Genomic DNA, 15797 nt, shown 5'->3' on the forward strand with positions numbered 1-15797 from the left:
CAGAGAATCCACACAGGGGAGAGGCCCTATGAATGCAGTGAGTGTGGGAAAACCTTCTCTTGGCACTCAACTCATGTTAGCCATCAGAGAAGCTGCAAGGGAGATCAACACCATGAAAACCTCTAGGGATATCAATACTACTTTTTTCTTTAATAATTTTCCTGATTCCCACATAGTAACTTTTAAAGCTGTTTGAACTGATGGCAGCACTATTATCCCTCTGCTTGACCAGATGAGTGGCCCATTTTTGCCTTTTTAGAGTTTCCCCTGTTTTGAGGTGGACCCATTTGTCCTTTCTATCAACTCAATTGTCTCATGAGTAATTCGAGTGTGCCCTTCCTATCAGGAAACAGGGAGCATCACATTTATACCATTCCTCCTATTTCAAAGTTATTGTTAGAGTCACCAATGATTCAGATTGTATCATTGCCAGTTCTCACGTTGCTCTGGGTTGTGCTGAAGAGCAGTTATATTGGGAACTTTTCAAATTATATGTAAATGAAAAGGAGCAGGAGCAGGAAAAATAGTGTCATTTCAGTCTCTGTGACACTGGAAGGATACGGGGTGACTCAGAGATTCCCTCCTTCCCCAACACTGCAGAACTGTTACCTTTTGTCTGAGCCATGTAGAGTTCATCTTCATCACATTCTATCCATCCAATTCTCGAAGTGTTGTGCGATGACACATTCTCCATTGTCTGTGCTTGGAGATGATGTTTTGACTTCTTTAATCCTATATCAGAGTCTCTATGACTGGAGATGAAAGTGTCAAAGACCTGGTAGGGGAATTCAAATGGATCCCAAACACAGTGTGATCACTTGGAGTTTAAATCCCAGGTTCCATCTATTGGTAACGCCACTTCTGGCAAGGTGGCTGTTTCCCCCTCATTATGGGGATGCTCAGATACTAAAAATTTTGTAAATAACATAACTGACTATTGAGAAAGGGCTGAGTGAAGCAGGTTTGAATAGATCAGAGGACAATGTGAGTGGAGAATCTCTTGTCCTGATTCTGAATAATCTGATGTAACCTGCTCTGGAATTTCACTTGACACTTTCATTGTCATGTATTCTCTCACTTTCTCTCCCTGTGATGTGGGTTACTATCTTTCCTGAAGGCTGTTTGCTCACCCAATTGGATATTAGTTCAGTTTGACAGGATGTAGCTCAGATTTATTGGAGAATTTAAGACAAATGACCATTTGCTAAAGTCGTCATTTCTCACTTCAGCTTTGCTTTTTCTCCATCCCTCCATGATGACATGGAGAAAGTTCAAGTGCAGTTCTGTCAACAGGAGAGAACTCTCCAATTTACTGGACATGCTAACAAAGAAACAGCAGTGATTTAAAATCTCCACTCAGAAATGGTGAACAACAGCAGAACCCCAACTAACTGAAGGAAGTGTATATGAGTACAGTGTAGTTCACTTGTTTAAGGCAATATTGTCTCAGATGATCTGGGGAGAGAATTCCACGGCAAGTGATTTTGAACTAGGGAAAATGCCCATGTGTTTGGTTCCCAAAGCATTTGTAACCCAGGCCCTACAGAAGATCTCTCCTAGCTAATCCTATGGTATGGGAAATGCAGGCCTTCATGACACAGATGTTCAGGAAATAGAAGTGGGGGTTTTGTTGAATTTATCCTTTGTAGGTGCTAAAGATGTGTATAAACCAGTGTTGAAAATGTAATATCTTCTGAAAAATAGCTATTTTTGAATAGAAACTCCAGCTCTGGTAACTAATAGAGATTCTGATCCAGGCGTGTATCCAGTCCCTTGCCTGGAACTGTGCCACCGAATTAAACAAAAGCTGGGTATGTTTCAGGAAGCCATTCCTCACTAACACTGCTGAGATTTTAAGTGGTTTTGTAAAGGATTCTACTTCAGAGAAGTGTAAATTTACCCTAACCAAGACCAAGGATTTGGAAAGAGCTGAGGTTGAAAGAGTCCACACCCAGTTCTCGGTGTCCACCCCAGTAAAGGAAGCTATGGTGACCAGTGACCGAAGGAAAATGGTTTGTACAACTCCACTTCCTAGTTCAGTGTCACTGATTACACTTCCAAAGTATGCCAGGGTTAGATTGAGAACAATCATCCTTCACTGTTTGGATCCAAAGAGAGAGTGCTTCATAGGACAGTCCATCCCCGTGGATCCCAAACTGGCCGCCTGATTTGGGTACCAAGGACTTTCAGGCTGTAGAAATGATGGTAACCAATGAGGCAACGAATTTGTCAGGCTCCAATTTCAGACTTCCGGATGCACATATGTTGAGTCGTGATTCTATGGTTTTGTGTCTGATGCTATGGCTACACAATAAAGCTGATGTTGGCACAGCTGCACCAATGTAGCTGCACTGCTGTAGCACTGCTATTACAGATGCTCTAAGCCAATGGGAGAGATCTCTCCCATCTGACTTTATTAGTCCAGCCCCCGCAAGCGGCGGTGGCTATGTTGGCAAGAGAAGCTCTCCCGCTCATGTAGCACTATCTACACAGGGGGTTAGGGCTGTGTAACTATGTTGCTCAGCTGTGTGGATTTTTCATACCCCTGAGTAATATTATACCGATAAATGTTTTTAGTGTAGACCAGACAGTTTTCTCTTGTGTTCTATGCATTTACATCACTTGTCCTCTCCCTCTTCCTACATTGAAAGATTAAAAAGTATGAAAGGAGAGGTATTTTTCTCCCTGATGCAAACACGTCCACATAGGAGACGCCTTCCACCAACACACATGGAGAAAAACCAGAGATATACGAACTCACAGAAGTCGTTGGGACCTACGTTGGGACAAAGCACAACTTGAGCCAAGGTTCAGTTGTTGGCAATGGGGATTAAAAGAAAACTAACATATATGACAAGAACTTGTGATCTTTGAATATGTTATTTGTACCAATGAAAATGAAATTATAGGTGAAGTTATTGGTTAAAGAGTAAGAGACTGTGCTATAATCTGAATTAGTTTGGAAAACTGAAAGTTGTCTTGTTTTTGTTTTGTTAGTCGTACAGGAAATTATGGCTAATCTTGAAAAGTTAATTTGATTTAATTTACCCCGGTAGTGTAAGGAGTTCTGGCAGAAAACCTCACTGCAAAGATTGGGGTGGGAGAATGTGTGTGAGAAAGAGTGTATAAGAGAATATTGGCCCAGTATAGATTTTAATTTTTTGTGTTTTCAAATAGAACTTACTTTGCTTAGTTTCAAAGTTAATTTCTATTAAAAGGAAAACTATTCAAGGAGATAAATCGTGTAAGTTTTACCCTCTTAGACTGTAAGGGTCACTGTCTTCCCCACTTCTCTAATTTGCAAAGGAAAGGTATGACATCTGTAATAGGATGTGACCAGCATGTAGGAAAGCTGCACTCATCAACCATCAATATAAAGCAAAAGGCTGAAATCCATTGCCTTTCATATCAAAAATCCATCTAAAGGCTGGTCTATGCTGAAAAGCTATGTTGGCATAGCCACATCTCTCGGGTGTGAAAAGTCCTCTCCACTGAGAGAAGTAGTTAATGTGACCTGAGCCCCAGTGTAGACAGAGTTAGGTTGTCAGAAGAATATTTCCAGTGTTTGAAGTGTAGACATAGCCTTAGACAGATTAATCCCCTCTGGGAAGTGAATCATGACATCAATTACAATTTTGACCCATCTCCCTATATATGAGAAAGCTGCTAGTATGGAGGGCTGAGCCAGCTGTCCGATCGCCTGGTTCCTCAACTATAGCTACAGCTCTTAGTACCCATCAATCCAAAGACTGAGAGAAATGGAGAGTTCCAACCATTGTCATTGTAGTAGCTTATTGTTCCTCTCTATTTTTTGTGCTGGCCTTTCTGTTATATCAGTGTGTGACTGTATAGCTCAGTGCATCTGTGACAAAAGCTCATTGGTGCCAATTGGCAAAGGGGTCACTGTTATTCACAAGTACCTCCTGTCTCAGACCTGACAAACGCGCCACACCTAATACACTGCTTTTATGATATTTATCCAGGAAGGATAGCACTGAGATCTCTACTGAAAGCTTGTAAATTATTGATACTCCTAATCACCGCAAGAGGTGTGTACGAGTCATATTTAAGGAGTAATTTAAGTACATGGAAAATTATGCCCATATGGTATTGTCATGAAAGTGTGTCATCCTAATCATAGGTCTTGGTGGGGATGGCCCATTCAAGTGGGAGGAAATTGTCATCCGCCCCTTGCTAACCAGCTATGTGATGTATTGCTCAATTGTCAACCTTTGCACTAACCTAGAAAAGCCAGTGAAAAACCATCAAAGACAAACTATAGACATCGAAACCCTGTGGAAGTGACAAGGACAATATGACAATGAGTAGATTGTCCTTTCTGTGAATAAAGACAAAAGACTGATTCAGTTCATAACAGGGTGGAAAAAAACACTCTGGGTCCATTCACCAAGGAGATTCCTAATGACCAGTGGTGCTTCATGAAAGGCAGGGCCCTGGCACCTAGGGACTAGCAATCAGTGAAATTGACTGAAGTGTGAGGTGAGAATCTACTTAGATAGGAAAGGTAACTATTAAGAAGTGTAGGTTGCATTTTCTGATTTTGTTTAGTTGGTAACAGTTGGTTTCCATCACTCACATTTGTTTGTTTAAATCTCTATCTGTTCTTAAATAAATTTCTGCTTGTTCGATAACTATACTCAAGTGCTGTGTGAGATACAGTAGTAGTGGTCCACAGTAAAACTAATAACCTGGGATACTTTGGGGAGAGAGGATCTGGGATTTCTCTGAGTATCTGGTGGTCAGGGCTGGACCCCAGAGGGGGACACATTGAAGGAACTCAGGGGTTAGGGTAACTGCTGTAGCTCAGAGGAGGGTCCTTGAGTTCCAGCAGCCTCGGTGAGTTTGATCACTAACATCCAGCTGCCAAATGCAAAACTCCCTCTTCCTAGTGGCAGGTGGCGACAAGGAGACTCACAGTCCTCAGCACCCTGAGAAGGGTCACAATGTGTCTCTATGTTGATCCACCTGTCAAATTCACACAGGAAAAGTACCCTATAGCATAGTTCCCTGAATCAAAATAGCCCTAAAACTCTGCCCTATGAAATCATGGAACATGTAAAGAATCCAAGCACTGGAGGATAGGGTTTGGGTCCAGAGTGCCTAGACAAATTGGAGGATTGGGCCAAAATAAATCTGAGGAGGTTCAACAAGGAGAAGTGCAGAGTCCTGCACTTAGGACAGAAGAATCCCATGCACTGCTAGAGACTGGGGACTGACTGAGTGAGGGGGGATTTGATAGCAGCTTTCAACTACCTGAAAGGGGGTTCCAAAAAGGATGGAGCTCGGCTGTTCTCAGTAGTGGCAGATGACAGAACAAGGAGCAATGGTCTCAAGTTGCAGTGGGGGATGTCTAGGTTGGATATTAGGAAAAACTATTTCATTAGGAGGGTGGTGAAGCACTGGAATGGCTTACCTGGGGGGGAGGGGTGGAATCTCCATCCTTAGCAGTTTTTAAGACCCTGTGTCGTTATTGATATAATCTGGGACCATATAAAACATGGTTGCAACCAAAGTCCTATAGTGGCACCAAATCTTGTATAAAGGGGGTCAAATGAAGTGTCTAAGACAAGGTTATGGTTTGCTGGTTATGATTATGCTGTCTATATGTGTGTATCAATTTTGTATTTGAAGTTATGAATATTGGCTTTATACTGTCTGTATTTCAAACTTATGCTATGCTTCTGGGAGACATCCCAGACAAGTTGGTGTTAGCTCTGCCTAGCCTGCTTGATGGCCCATTAAGGACCATCAGCTATACAATTGACCCACTGAGAGAAGGCAGATACGCCTTGCAACTCAGCAAAGTATGCAGGGACTGGCCCATGTGACTCCAGACTCCATTTTGCTGTAATTTTCCACAGTAAGGACAAAGAGGTGTTCTTACACCTGGAAAAGACTATAAAAGGCTGATGCCTCATCTCCATCTTGTCTTCAATCCTGCTTCTTACCTCTGGAGGGACTTTGCTACAAACTGAAGCTCTACACAAAGGACTGATGACCAATCCCAGCTGGGGATATATTCCAGAGACTTGATTGGAACCTGCAGTTTAGTTCATCACTGCTACAAGTCTGAACCAAGAACTTTGCCATTACAGTATGTAATTGATTCCATTTAACCAATTCTAGCTCTCATCTATATCTTTTTCCTTTTATGAATAAACCTTTAGATTTTAGACTCTAAAGGATTGGCAACAGCGTGATTTGTGGGTAAGATCTGATTTGTATATTGACCTCGGTCTGGGGCTTGGTCCTTTGGGATCGAGAGAACCTTTTTTCTTTTATTGGGGTATTGGTTTTCATAACCATTTGTCCCCATAACGAGTGGCACTGGTGGTGATACTGGGAAACTGGAGTGTCTAAGGGAATTGCTTGTGTGACTTGTGGTTAGCCAGTGGGGTGAGACCAAAGTCTTCACTGTCTGGCTGGTTTGGTTTGGTGGAAAAAACCCAGCCTTGGGATGTAACTGCCCTGTTTTAGCTATTTGTCCTGAATTGGCACTCTCAGTTGGGTCCTGCCAGAACCAGCATCGTTACAGACCCGGCTTGACAAAGCCCTGGCTGGGATGATTTAGTTGGGGTTGGTCCTGCTTTGAGCAGGGGTTTGGACTAGATGGCTTCCTGAGGTCTCTTCTGACCCTAATCGTCTATGATTCTAAGTAGCTGCAAGTGGTCCCCAAATGTTTCTTTATGTTCACATCTGTACAGATGCTGGGAACAGGCGACAGGGGATGGATCATGTGATGATTGCCTGTTCTGTTCATTCCCTCTGAAGCACCTGGCATTGACCACTGTTGCAAGACAGGACACTGTGCTAGATGGACCATTGGTCTGACCCAGTCTGGCTGTTCTTATGTTTTATGTACAGGAATGAGGCACTTACAAAGCAGAAATGGGGGGAGGGGCTCTAAACTTAAATCAGTTTTAGAGAGAAATGTGTGCAAACACACTGAGACTCGACGTATGGAAGAAATAACAAGTGATCCCCAGCTCCTTCACCCCACTTAGGTGGGGATTAGCTGCCAACAGCTGCTACTGCTGCTCTGACGGGAGCCTGTGGATGCAGCCCACCAGCTGGTTCTCCTGGGGCAGACGGTGAGTTGCTGTGCAGGGATGCTGCACCGGCTGGGGTCTGAAATATGAACAGGGATCTAAGGACTCTAAACCGGCCTCTAGTGGTGGTCGAGGATGCTGAGGCAGTGGAAACTCAGCATTACAGTCATCAAGATTCAAAGCTGCTTGGAGGTGGAGAGGAGGGGGTGACTCTGCTGGACTTTTATTACCTCCCCTTAACTACTCACCCACAACAACCTGGCAGCCCCGAATTTTCTCATTGCTCTGTGATTGTGTTCTCTGTGGAAAGGGGCTTCTCAGAACTGGTATTTCCAGCTGCATTAAAGAGTCATAAAAGAGAATAAAGAGTTAATGTCTTATTGTATGGAGCTGAAACCTGGAGGATAACTAAAACAACCACCAGGAAGATCCAGACTTTCATAAATAGTTGCCTTAGAAGGATTCTCCAGATCCGTTGGCCAGACACCATCAGCAACATCTACCTCTTGGAGAGGACCCATCAACTTCCAGCAGAGGAAGAAATTAGAAGGAGAAGGTGGGGTTGGATAGGACACACACTACGCAAGCAGCCAACCAACATCACTAGACAGGCATTGCGGTGGAACCCCCAAGGCAAACGGAAAAGAGGCCGTCCAAGAAACACCTGGCGACGCGACCTTCATAAAAATGGGCTATACCTGGAACCAGCTAGAGCAAATGGCCCAGGATAAAGGACTCTGGAGATCTGTGGTTGGCGGCCCATACCCCGATTGGGGTGACGGGCATGAGTGAGTGAGTGAGTCTTAGAAAAGTCTTTGTGTGTGTGTTAGACGGGTGGGAGGTTGTCCAGAAATCAGTTTGTCCCAGTCTCTTTGGGATTTCCTTTAGAAAAAGCTGAAGCAGGGAGCAAACCATCTCCTTTCTCTGAGGTTTGAAGCCAGGACTTTCAGATTATGAAACTAACACACTGACAACTGCACTAAGAAGGCTTTGAAAGGCTTTTGGCTAAGTGCATGTAGGACCCTCCTACAGAAACGACTGTGGCAGAAAAGAAGCCAGGGGCATGCTGGAAGAAGCAGGGAGATCTGGTGCCCAGAGATCTTTCCTGGCAGATTTCTCAGCACCAAACAAATCAACTCCCCCTGCCATTGAACAATCCACCTGGAACTAAGAGCAGCATTGTGGGCTTTCTCCTTGCCACTTCTGCTGGGGTGGGCAGGCATCCTGGAGGCCTTTCTAGAAGAGAATTGGGAACTGAGTTAGAAAAACCAATTTGAAAACTGGAACCTCAGGTTTAGACTCATTTATTTATAATATTAAATCTTTGATTCTAGTGTCACAATCAATACAATTGCTTCAGCCTGATAGTTTCCCAAAGGGAAAACTTAACTTCTCTCCCAGAGGGAGTTGAGAGAAAGCACTTTTCAGAGTCCAAGAGAGACAGGGTGAGTGAGGATAAGAGCTTGCAGAGGACCAACCTCTGTTGGTGAAAGAGAGAAGCTTTGGAGCTAACCCAGAACACTTCTTCAGTTCTGTGTAGCCTGAAAGGTCATCTCTTCCATAAACAGCAGTTAGAACATAAGAATAGCCATACTGAGTCAGACTAGTTCATCTAGCCCACTATCTCGTCTTCCAAAAGTGACCAAAGCCAGGTGCCCCAGAGGGAATGAACAGAACAGGTAATCATCAAGTGATCCCTCCCCTGTTGCCCATTCCCAGCTTCTGGCAAAAAGAAGCTGAGGGACACCATCCCGCCCCAACCCTGTTCTAGTCTTGGCCTTCAAAACACCCTCTGGCAAACAGTTCCCCAGGTTAACTGTGCATTGTGTGAAGAAATATTTCCTTCTTCTTCGAGTGATTGCTCATGTGTATTCCACTATAGGTGTGCATGCTCGCCACGTGCACCGGTGCCAGAAGTTTTTCCTTAGCAGTACCCGTACTGGGGGAGCACCACTGCGACCCCTGGAGTGGCGCCTGTATATCGCACCATAAAGGGGGCTGCGTGCTCCCCCCACCGTCAGTTCCTTCTTGCCGCCAGTGAAGGTAGTCAGAACTTGTGCTCCAGCTTTGGCTGCAGTGATTATAGCCTTAGTGGTATCCCTTTCATGAGTAGACAGTTCTCTAGTAGTTCTCTAGTAGTAGCCTGGCTCGGGGCATGCCCCATGGCCCAGGCTTCAAATCGTGCGACTCTTGTCTCAATTCTATGCCCAGAAGCGATCCACACTCCCAGTGTCTTTGCTGTCTGGGCGAGGCTCACATCAGTGAGCGTTGCAAGATCTGCAGATCATTCAAGTCTCGGATGAAGTGAGAACATGATATCCGACTCCGGGCCCTACTTATGGAGTCAGCACTGGCCCCAGTACCGACACGTCGACCCCACCCTGCGCCGGTCACCGCATCTTTGGTGTGCAGTGAGGCCCCATCTACCAGTCGGCACCGCTCCCCCGCTAAGAAGCAAGGGAAGACACAGCGGCACCGAGATAAGGATAGGGGTGAGGCCAGACCCGAGTTGGGCAGCCCACGATCCCCGTCAGGACCTAGACCTCCTACTCGAGCTGAGTGGAGTAGTCCGGTCCCGTCCGTGCGTGCCTCTCCTGAAGTGAGGATGCCGTCGACACCAGAGGCAGCCCAGGCCGCGCGCGACATCCTCTCCCTTCTGGTGCTGGGAGCACCACCTCAGTCGGGCCCCTGGTCGCGAGGGAAACTGCCCTAGGGCGCAAACCAGCCTTCCCCGGATGCAACGGAGGCGGAGGTGCCTCCCTGCACCGAAGCACCTGCCCGAAGCCCGCAGCAAACTTCCACCCCGCGGGCCAGGTCTCCTGGGAGTGAGTCGGACTCCTCCGCCAGGAGGGACCGCAGGTGCTGGGACAAGAGGCGACAACACTCCTCCTCCAGTCGGAGTGAGAGGAGCAGGTCTCGACACCGATGGCACCGGCACTAATACTCCAGCACCTGCTGGGATACACGCCATGCTCGGAGTGCATCCCAGGCGTCCCCAGCACCGAGGCATCATAGCCACGGTCACCGGTGAGAATCGACAGACAGTACCTCCGACGTTTACTTATCTTCATCATCGAGGTTGAAGTCTCGGGGCCGGAAACATCATGGCTGGGACCGGTCCAGCTGATTGTACAGCACCGTGCACTCGTCGATGACCTCGGTGTCAGCGCCCAGCCACCCTTCTCCGTGCCGCACTGCACCGCAAGAGCAAGCAGCTCTACCAGGGCCCCACACGACTCAGTGGCAGGGGGCGCCCTGGCAAGGACAATGGTGCCAGTGGGCACCGTGATCCCAGGTGCCCGCACCGGTGAGACCCTGTTCCATTGCCAGGGCTTCTCAGGTCCACTCAGCGTCTCCACCTCGGCACCGTGACCGGTCCTTGGGCACCGAACCACCGGCACCGATCCTGGGCCCAGATCCGGGGTTCAAGCCGATGGTGCCGCCGGACAGTGTAGACACAGCGCCAGCTGCCTCCTCGGCGCTGGACAAGTCCATTGCGGTGCCGCCTCCGGTGTCTCAGGAGGACTTTAAGGCTCACCAGAAGCTCCTTAGATGGGTGGCATCGAACCTCTAGCTCCAGGCTGAGGAGATGGAGGAGCTGTTGGACACCTTATTCAATGTCCTGACCTCTTCGGCACCAGGCCGTGTGGCCCTTCCTCTACACCAAGGGGTGGCCAATATTTCCACCAGTCTTTGGCAGACCCCGGCCTCCCTGGGGCCTATTTCTAAGAAGGCCAAACGAAAGTATTTCGTGCCCGCAAAGGGGCACGAATACCTGTACACCCACCCAGCCCCGAACTCTCTGATTGTGGAGTCGGTTCACCACTGGGAGAGGCATGGCCAGCCCGCGCCCACCCCCAAGGACAAGGATGCTCGGAGACTTGACACCTTTGGAAAAAAGGTTTATTTATCGGCAAGTTTCCAGCTCAGAGTTACTAACCACCAGGCGCTGCTGAGCTGATATGATTTTAATCTGTGGGGGTCCCTCCCAAAGTTTGAGCCCCTCCTCCAGGACAAACACAAGAGGGAGTTCTGGGCCTTGGTAGACGAGGGTGAGGCGGTGGCCAAAGCAGCTCTACAGGTGGCTTCTGATGTGGCGGATACAGCGGACCATTCGATGGCTTCGGCCATCTCCATGCGAAGGGCGTCGTGGCTGTCACTGTCGGGGCTGTCTATGGAGTCCCAGTCCCTCATGCAGGACCTGCTGTTCGATGGGAAGGCTCTGTTTGTGGACCAGATGGACACTTGTCTGCATGGGATGAAGGATTCCTGCACCACCCTGCAGATGCTAGGCCTGTATGTCCCGCCCGCCAAGGACAAGCCCAGGCCTCAGACCTCAGCTCCCCGGTTCAGGGCAGATACGAGCCCCCACCTAAACGGCAGAGGGAGCAGAGGCATAGGTCCCAGCGCCAATCCTGTTCAGCCCCGAGACCTGGTCCCTCGAAGGGCAAGAGGCCAGGGAAGAGGCGCTTTTGACTCGTTGCAGGGGGAACCGGTCCTGTTGCCAGGGAAGCCCCCTAGTTAATAAAGTTGACATTTACCAACCGTTTATCTGCCTTCCAACTGCAATGGTCCCGTATAACGTCGGACTGATGGGTCCTCAGCACCATCTCCCCAGGGTACAGGTTGCAGTTTGTTTCGCCCCGTCCCCACCATCCTCCGGCCCGGGAGCCGCCCGGGGACCCAGAGCATGCCCTCCTCCTAGGCCGGGAGGTAGCGCGCCTCCTTGCCCTGGGGGCGGTGGAGAGAGTACCTCGGGAATTCCAGGGCAAGAGGTTTTACTCCAGGTATTTCCTGATCCCGAAGGCGAAAGGCAGGCTTAGACCCATCCTCGATCTGCGGAATCTTAACCAGTTCCTGGTTCGTTGCAAGTTCCGCATGGTGTCCCTGGCCTCTATTGTTCCATCCCTAGACCTGGGGGATTGGTTCATGGCCCTGGACCTCCAGGATGCGTATTTTCACATCCATATTTTCGAGAGTCACAGGCATTTCCTCCGTTTCCTGCTAGATCAGGACCACTACCAGTTTATGGTCCTCCCCTTTGGCCTTTCTACGGCGCCCAGGGTCTTTACCAAATGTATGGCGGTGGTAGCGGCCCACCTCAGGAGGAACGGGCTGCAGATCTTCCCCTACCTGGACGACTGGCTGCTCAAGGGTAAGTCTCGGTCTCAGGTGCAGGAGCAGATGAACTTCCTCCTAGACACCTGCGCGACTCTAGGTCTAGTAGTAAACGAGAAGAAATCCACATTACTCCCGGTTAAGCACATACACTTCATAGGGGCGCTGTTAGACTCCCGGGTGGCCATGGCCTCCCTCCCACAGGACAGATTCGAGATGCTCAAAGGTCTCATTGCCTCGGTCACGGCCTTCCCCGTAACCACAGCACGGGTGTGTCTTCAAATCCTGGGCCATATGGCAGCATGCATCTATGTGGTGCGACATGCCAGGCTCAGAATGAGGCCCCTCCAACTCCGGCTGGCCTCCCGGTATTCCCAGGCCAGGGATGGCCTGGACAAGGTCGTTACGTTGCCACCCACAGTAGTGGCAGACCTGCAATGGTGGTCCCTCCCGGGCAACATGCTTCGAGATATCCCCTTCCGGGAGCCCCCTCCCACACTAGATCTGGTGTCGGACGCCTCAGACCTGGGATGGGGAGCCCACGTGGGGGGCCTCAAGACCCAGGGCATGTGGTCTTCTGCAGAACTGGCCCTGCACATAAATGTCAGGGAACTCAGGGCCGTGCGCCTGGCGTGCATGGCCTTCTGCCAGCACTTAGAGGGGAAGGTGGTCACAGTCCTCACGGACAATACAACCGCGATGTGTTACGTCAACAGGCAGGGGGGCACGTGTTCGACGGCCTTGTGCCAGGAAGCCCAGATCCTGTGGGAGTTTTGTATAGCCCATGACATCCTCCTGAGGGCTTTTCACCTGCCCGGTGAGCGCAACACGCTCATGGATCACCTGAGCAGGGTTTTCTCCCAACAGCACGAGTGGTCCCTGCACAGGGAAGTGGCCAGGTGGCTCTTCCTAGAGTGGGGCACTCCCCAGGTAGATCTGTTCGCCACCACCCAGAATCGCCTGTGTCCATGATTCTGCTCCAGGGCGAGAGAAGGCAAGGGTGTGATATTGGACGCGTTCCTGCTCCCATGGTCAGGGCCCCTGTTTTAGCCTTCCCACCGTTCCCCCTGATAGGCAGGGTCCTACAGAAGGTGAAGTCAGACAGGGCGCAGATTATCATCATAGCCCCGGACTGGGTCCGTCAACATTGGTATGGGACCCTACTGTAACTCTTAGCGTCCCCCCCACGCAGGCTGTTGCTTTGCCCGGACCTCGTCTCCGAGGAGGAAGGGCATCTCCTCCACCTCAACCTGGCCGCGCTCCACTTGAGAGTGTGGCTGCTCCGTAGTTGAATGAGGAGGAAGGGAGGTGTTCTGAGGATGTGAGACAGGTCCTGCTGGAGAGTAGGAAACCCTCCACATGTTGAACCTACTTGGCCAAATGGTATCGGTTCTCCATGTGGGTAAGGGAAAGGGGTTCCTCTCCCTCCTCAGCGTCTAGCCAGCTCGTCCTCGATTACCTCCTGTCCCTTAGGACCCAAGAGCTGGTGCCCTCCTTTGTCAGGGTGCACCTGGCGGCCATTTCGGCCTTCCACCCCCTGGTGCAGGGCCACTCGGTGTTTTCACATCACATGATGCCCCGGTTTCTAAAAGGATTAGATCGGGCATTCCCTTACATCTGTACGCAGTAGTCAAGATGTGGGTGTACCATGGATTTATATAAGGGCAATAAGATATTCTCTATCTTATTCTCTATCCTTTTTTTAGTGATTCCTAACATCCTGTTTGCTTTTTTGACTGCCGCTGCACACAGTGTGCTCGTCTTCAGAGAAATATCCATGATGATTCCAAGATCTCTTTCCTGATTAGTTGTAGATAAATTAGCCCCCATCATATTGTATGTATAGTTAGGGTTATTTTTTCCAATGTGCATTACTTTATATTTAGCCACATTAAATTTCATTTGCCATTTTATTGCCCAGTCACTTAGTTTTGTGAGATCTCTTTGAAGTTCTTCACAGTCTGCATTGGTCTTAACTATCTTAGGCAGTTTAGTATTGTCTGCAAACTTTGCCACCTCACTGTTTACCCCTTTTTCCAGATCATTTATGAATAAGTTGAATAGGATTGGTCCTAGGACTGACCATTGGGGAACACCACTAGTTACCCCTCTCCATTCTGAACATACCAATGGGCTAACCTGGAGAAAGTGGTGGCAGCCCTTTGATAGGTCAGCTGGTAGAGCAAAGGACTGGAACCGGCACTCAGGAAGTCAACCTTACATCGCCCTTCTGACTCCAGCTTGAAGGAGAGCTTCTTTTTCTTCCCCTTGCTGAGAAAGACCAAGAGAACAAAGAAAGGTCAGGTGGGCCAACTCGGTGCACAAGTCCACACTGTCTTTTCTTGCTTGGGAGCCCGAAATGAGGACTCATGGCGGATAAAGGCACCGTTGTGCTTCCAGAAAACAGCCCACCGCTGCACACAAAGGGACCAAAGAGCATCCCAAAACCTGGGATTAAATCAGGGACCTCTAGATCTTCAGTATAATCCTCTCCCAACTGAGCTACCTCAGCACCTGAAGGGAACTTTTTTGGCTTGCTGCTTCTCTGTCTGGGATTTTTTTGTCAGCCATAGTACACAAAAAGGGCATCATTGCGAGCACCCATGAAGACAAGATGAATTTTTGCCTACCTTGCTCAGCTTCACTTGCTTCCTCACCCCATTCCTGCCTTAGACCCTGGGTTACCTGGTGGCTGAAGGTGGTCCATTGTCTCAAGCGGTGCCAGAGCCTGACACAGTGCCCCTGGGCAGCCTTTCCTCTGCACATGCTGGCCGTGCACATTTGCAAATACTTTAAAGCTCCTGTCAGTAAGTTCTGGGGACAGTTGCTCACCCAGTGGTACATTGACCTCTGTTTAGACTGAGCCAAAGGAGGGGGGGCTTGCTGCTGTGGCCGCTGCTGCTGTGAGGGCAGTCACTGTTGCAGTTGAAGCCATCCTGCAAGCACCTTCAACCTAGCACCCACTGAAAATCCTGTAGGATGTAAGGTGGGAGTAGAAGAATACTTGGGGGAGGGGCTTCCTAATCTCCTCCCCCTTCTGACATCATCATCCATCCCATACCCGGTGCTGCACCCAGTGAGGAAAAAAAATACCGCCATATCCAAAGAGACAGTGGCGTTCGTTATGGTTGCCCTGCCATTCTTCTCGGGCCTGACCTGACCTCCAGCTCAGCCACCACTGACAATTGAAAAACAAAAAAGTAGAGCAGTAAAAGGCTTCAAAGCCCACCAGGCCCAACCTCCCTTCTAATATGGCAGAAAATCCGCACTTCTCCTGACTAGGTAGGGACATCCTATTGCCCCACAAGAAGTGGAAGGCCATCATGTTCGGTCCCAGCAGCACTCATGGAGCAGGGGGAAATACATGGCTGAAGAAATTCCCCACAGCCAAAAGATAAGTCTTGACCATCACAAATTTGTAGGCTAATGACAAAGTCCACTTACGCCACCGGCCAAGCCATTCCTCACAGGCCAGCAACTGTTTCTCCCAGTTCACATTCCCCACCTCATCCCCAACCAAATGCTAGAAGGCCCAGCTCATCAACCTGCCCACTCTTGCAGCTCTTCTCTTCTGCCCTGACTGATAGGGAGGAATATTAAGAAACCCTC

At 49.0% G+C, this 15797-nt stretch overlaps 1 protein-coding gene across 1 annotated transcript in view; it reads right to left on the reverse strand.

Annotated features, from left to right (window-relative positions):
- LOC113407833 (zinc finger protein 883-like) overlaps positions 1-15797 on the reverse strand; it is a 119996-nt gene that overhangs the window by 29636 nt on the left and 74563 nt on the right. The window contains exon 4 of the mRNA XM_026658312.2: positions 9295-9303. Coding sequence (XP_026514097.2) covers positions 9295-9303 — 9 coding nt within the window. The remainder of the gene's footprint in view (positions 1-9294; positions 9304-15797) is intronic.

Source organism: Terrapene carolina, unplaced genomic scaffold, assembly GCF_002925995.2.
Source record: "Terrapene carolina triunguis isolate 2854851 unplaced genomic scaffold, T_m_triunguis-2.0 Scaffold425, whole genome shotgun sequence".
Classification (NCBI taxonomy): domain Eukaryota; kingdom Metazoa; phylum Chordata; order Testudines; family Emydidae; genus Terrapene; species Terrapene triunguis.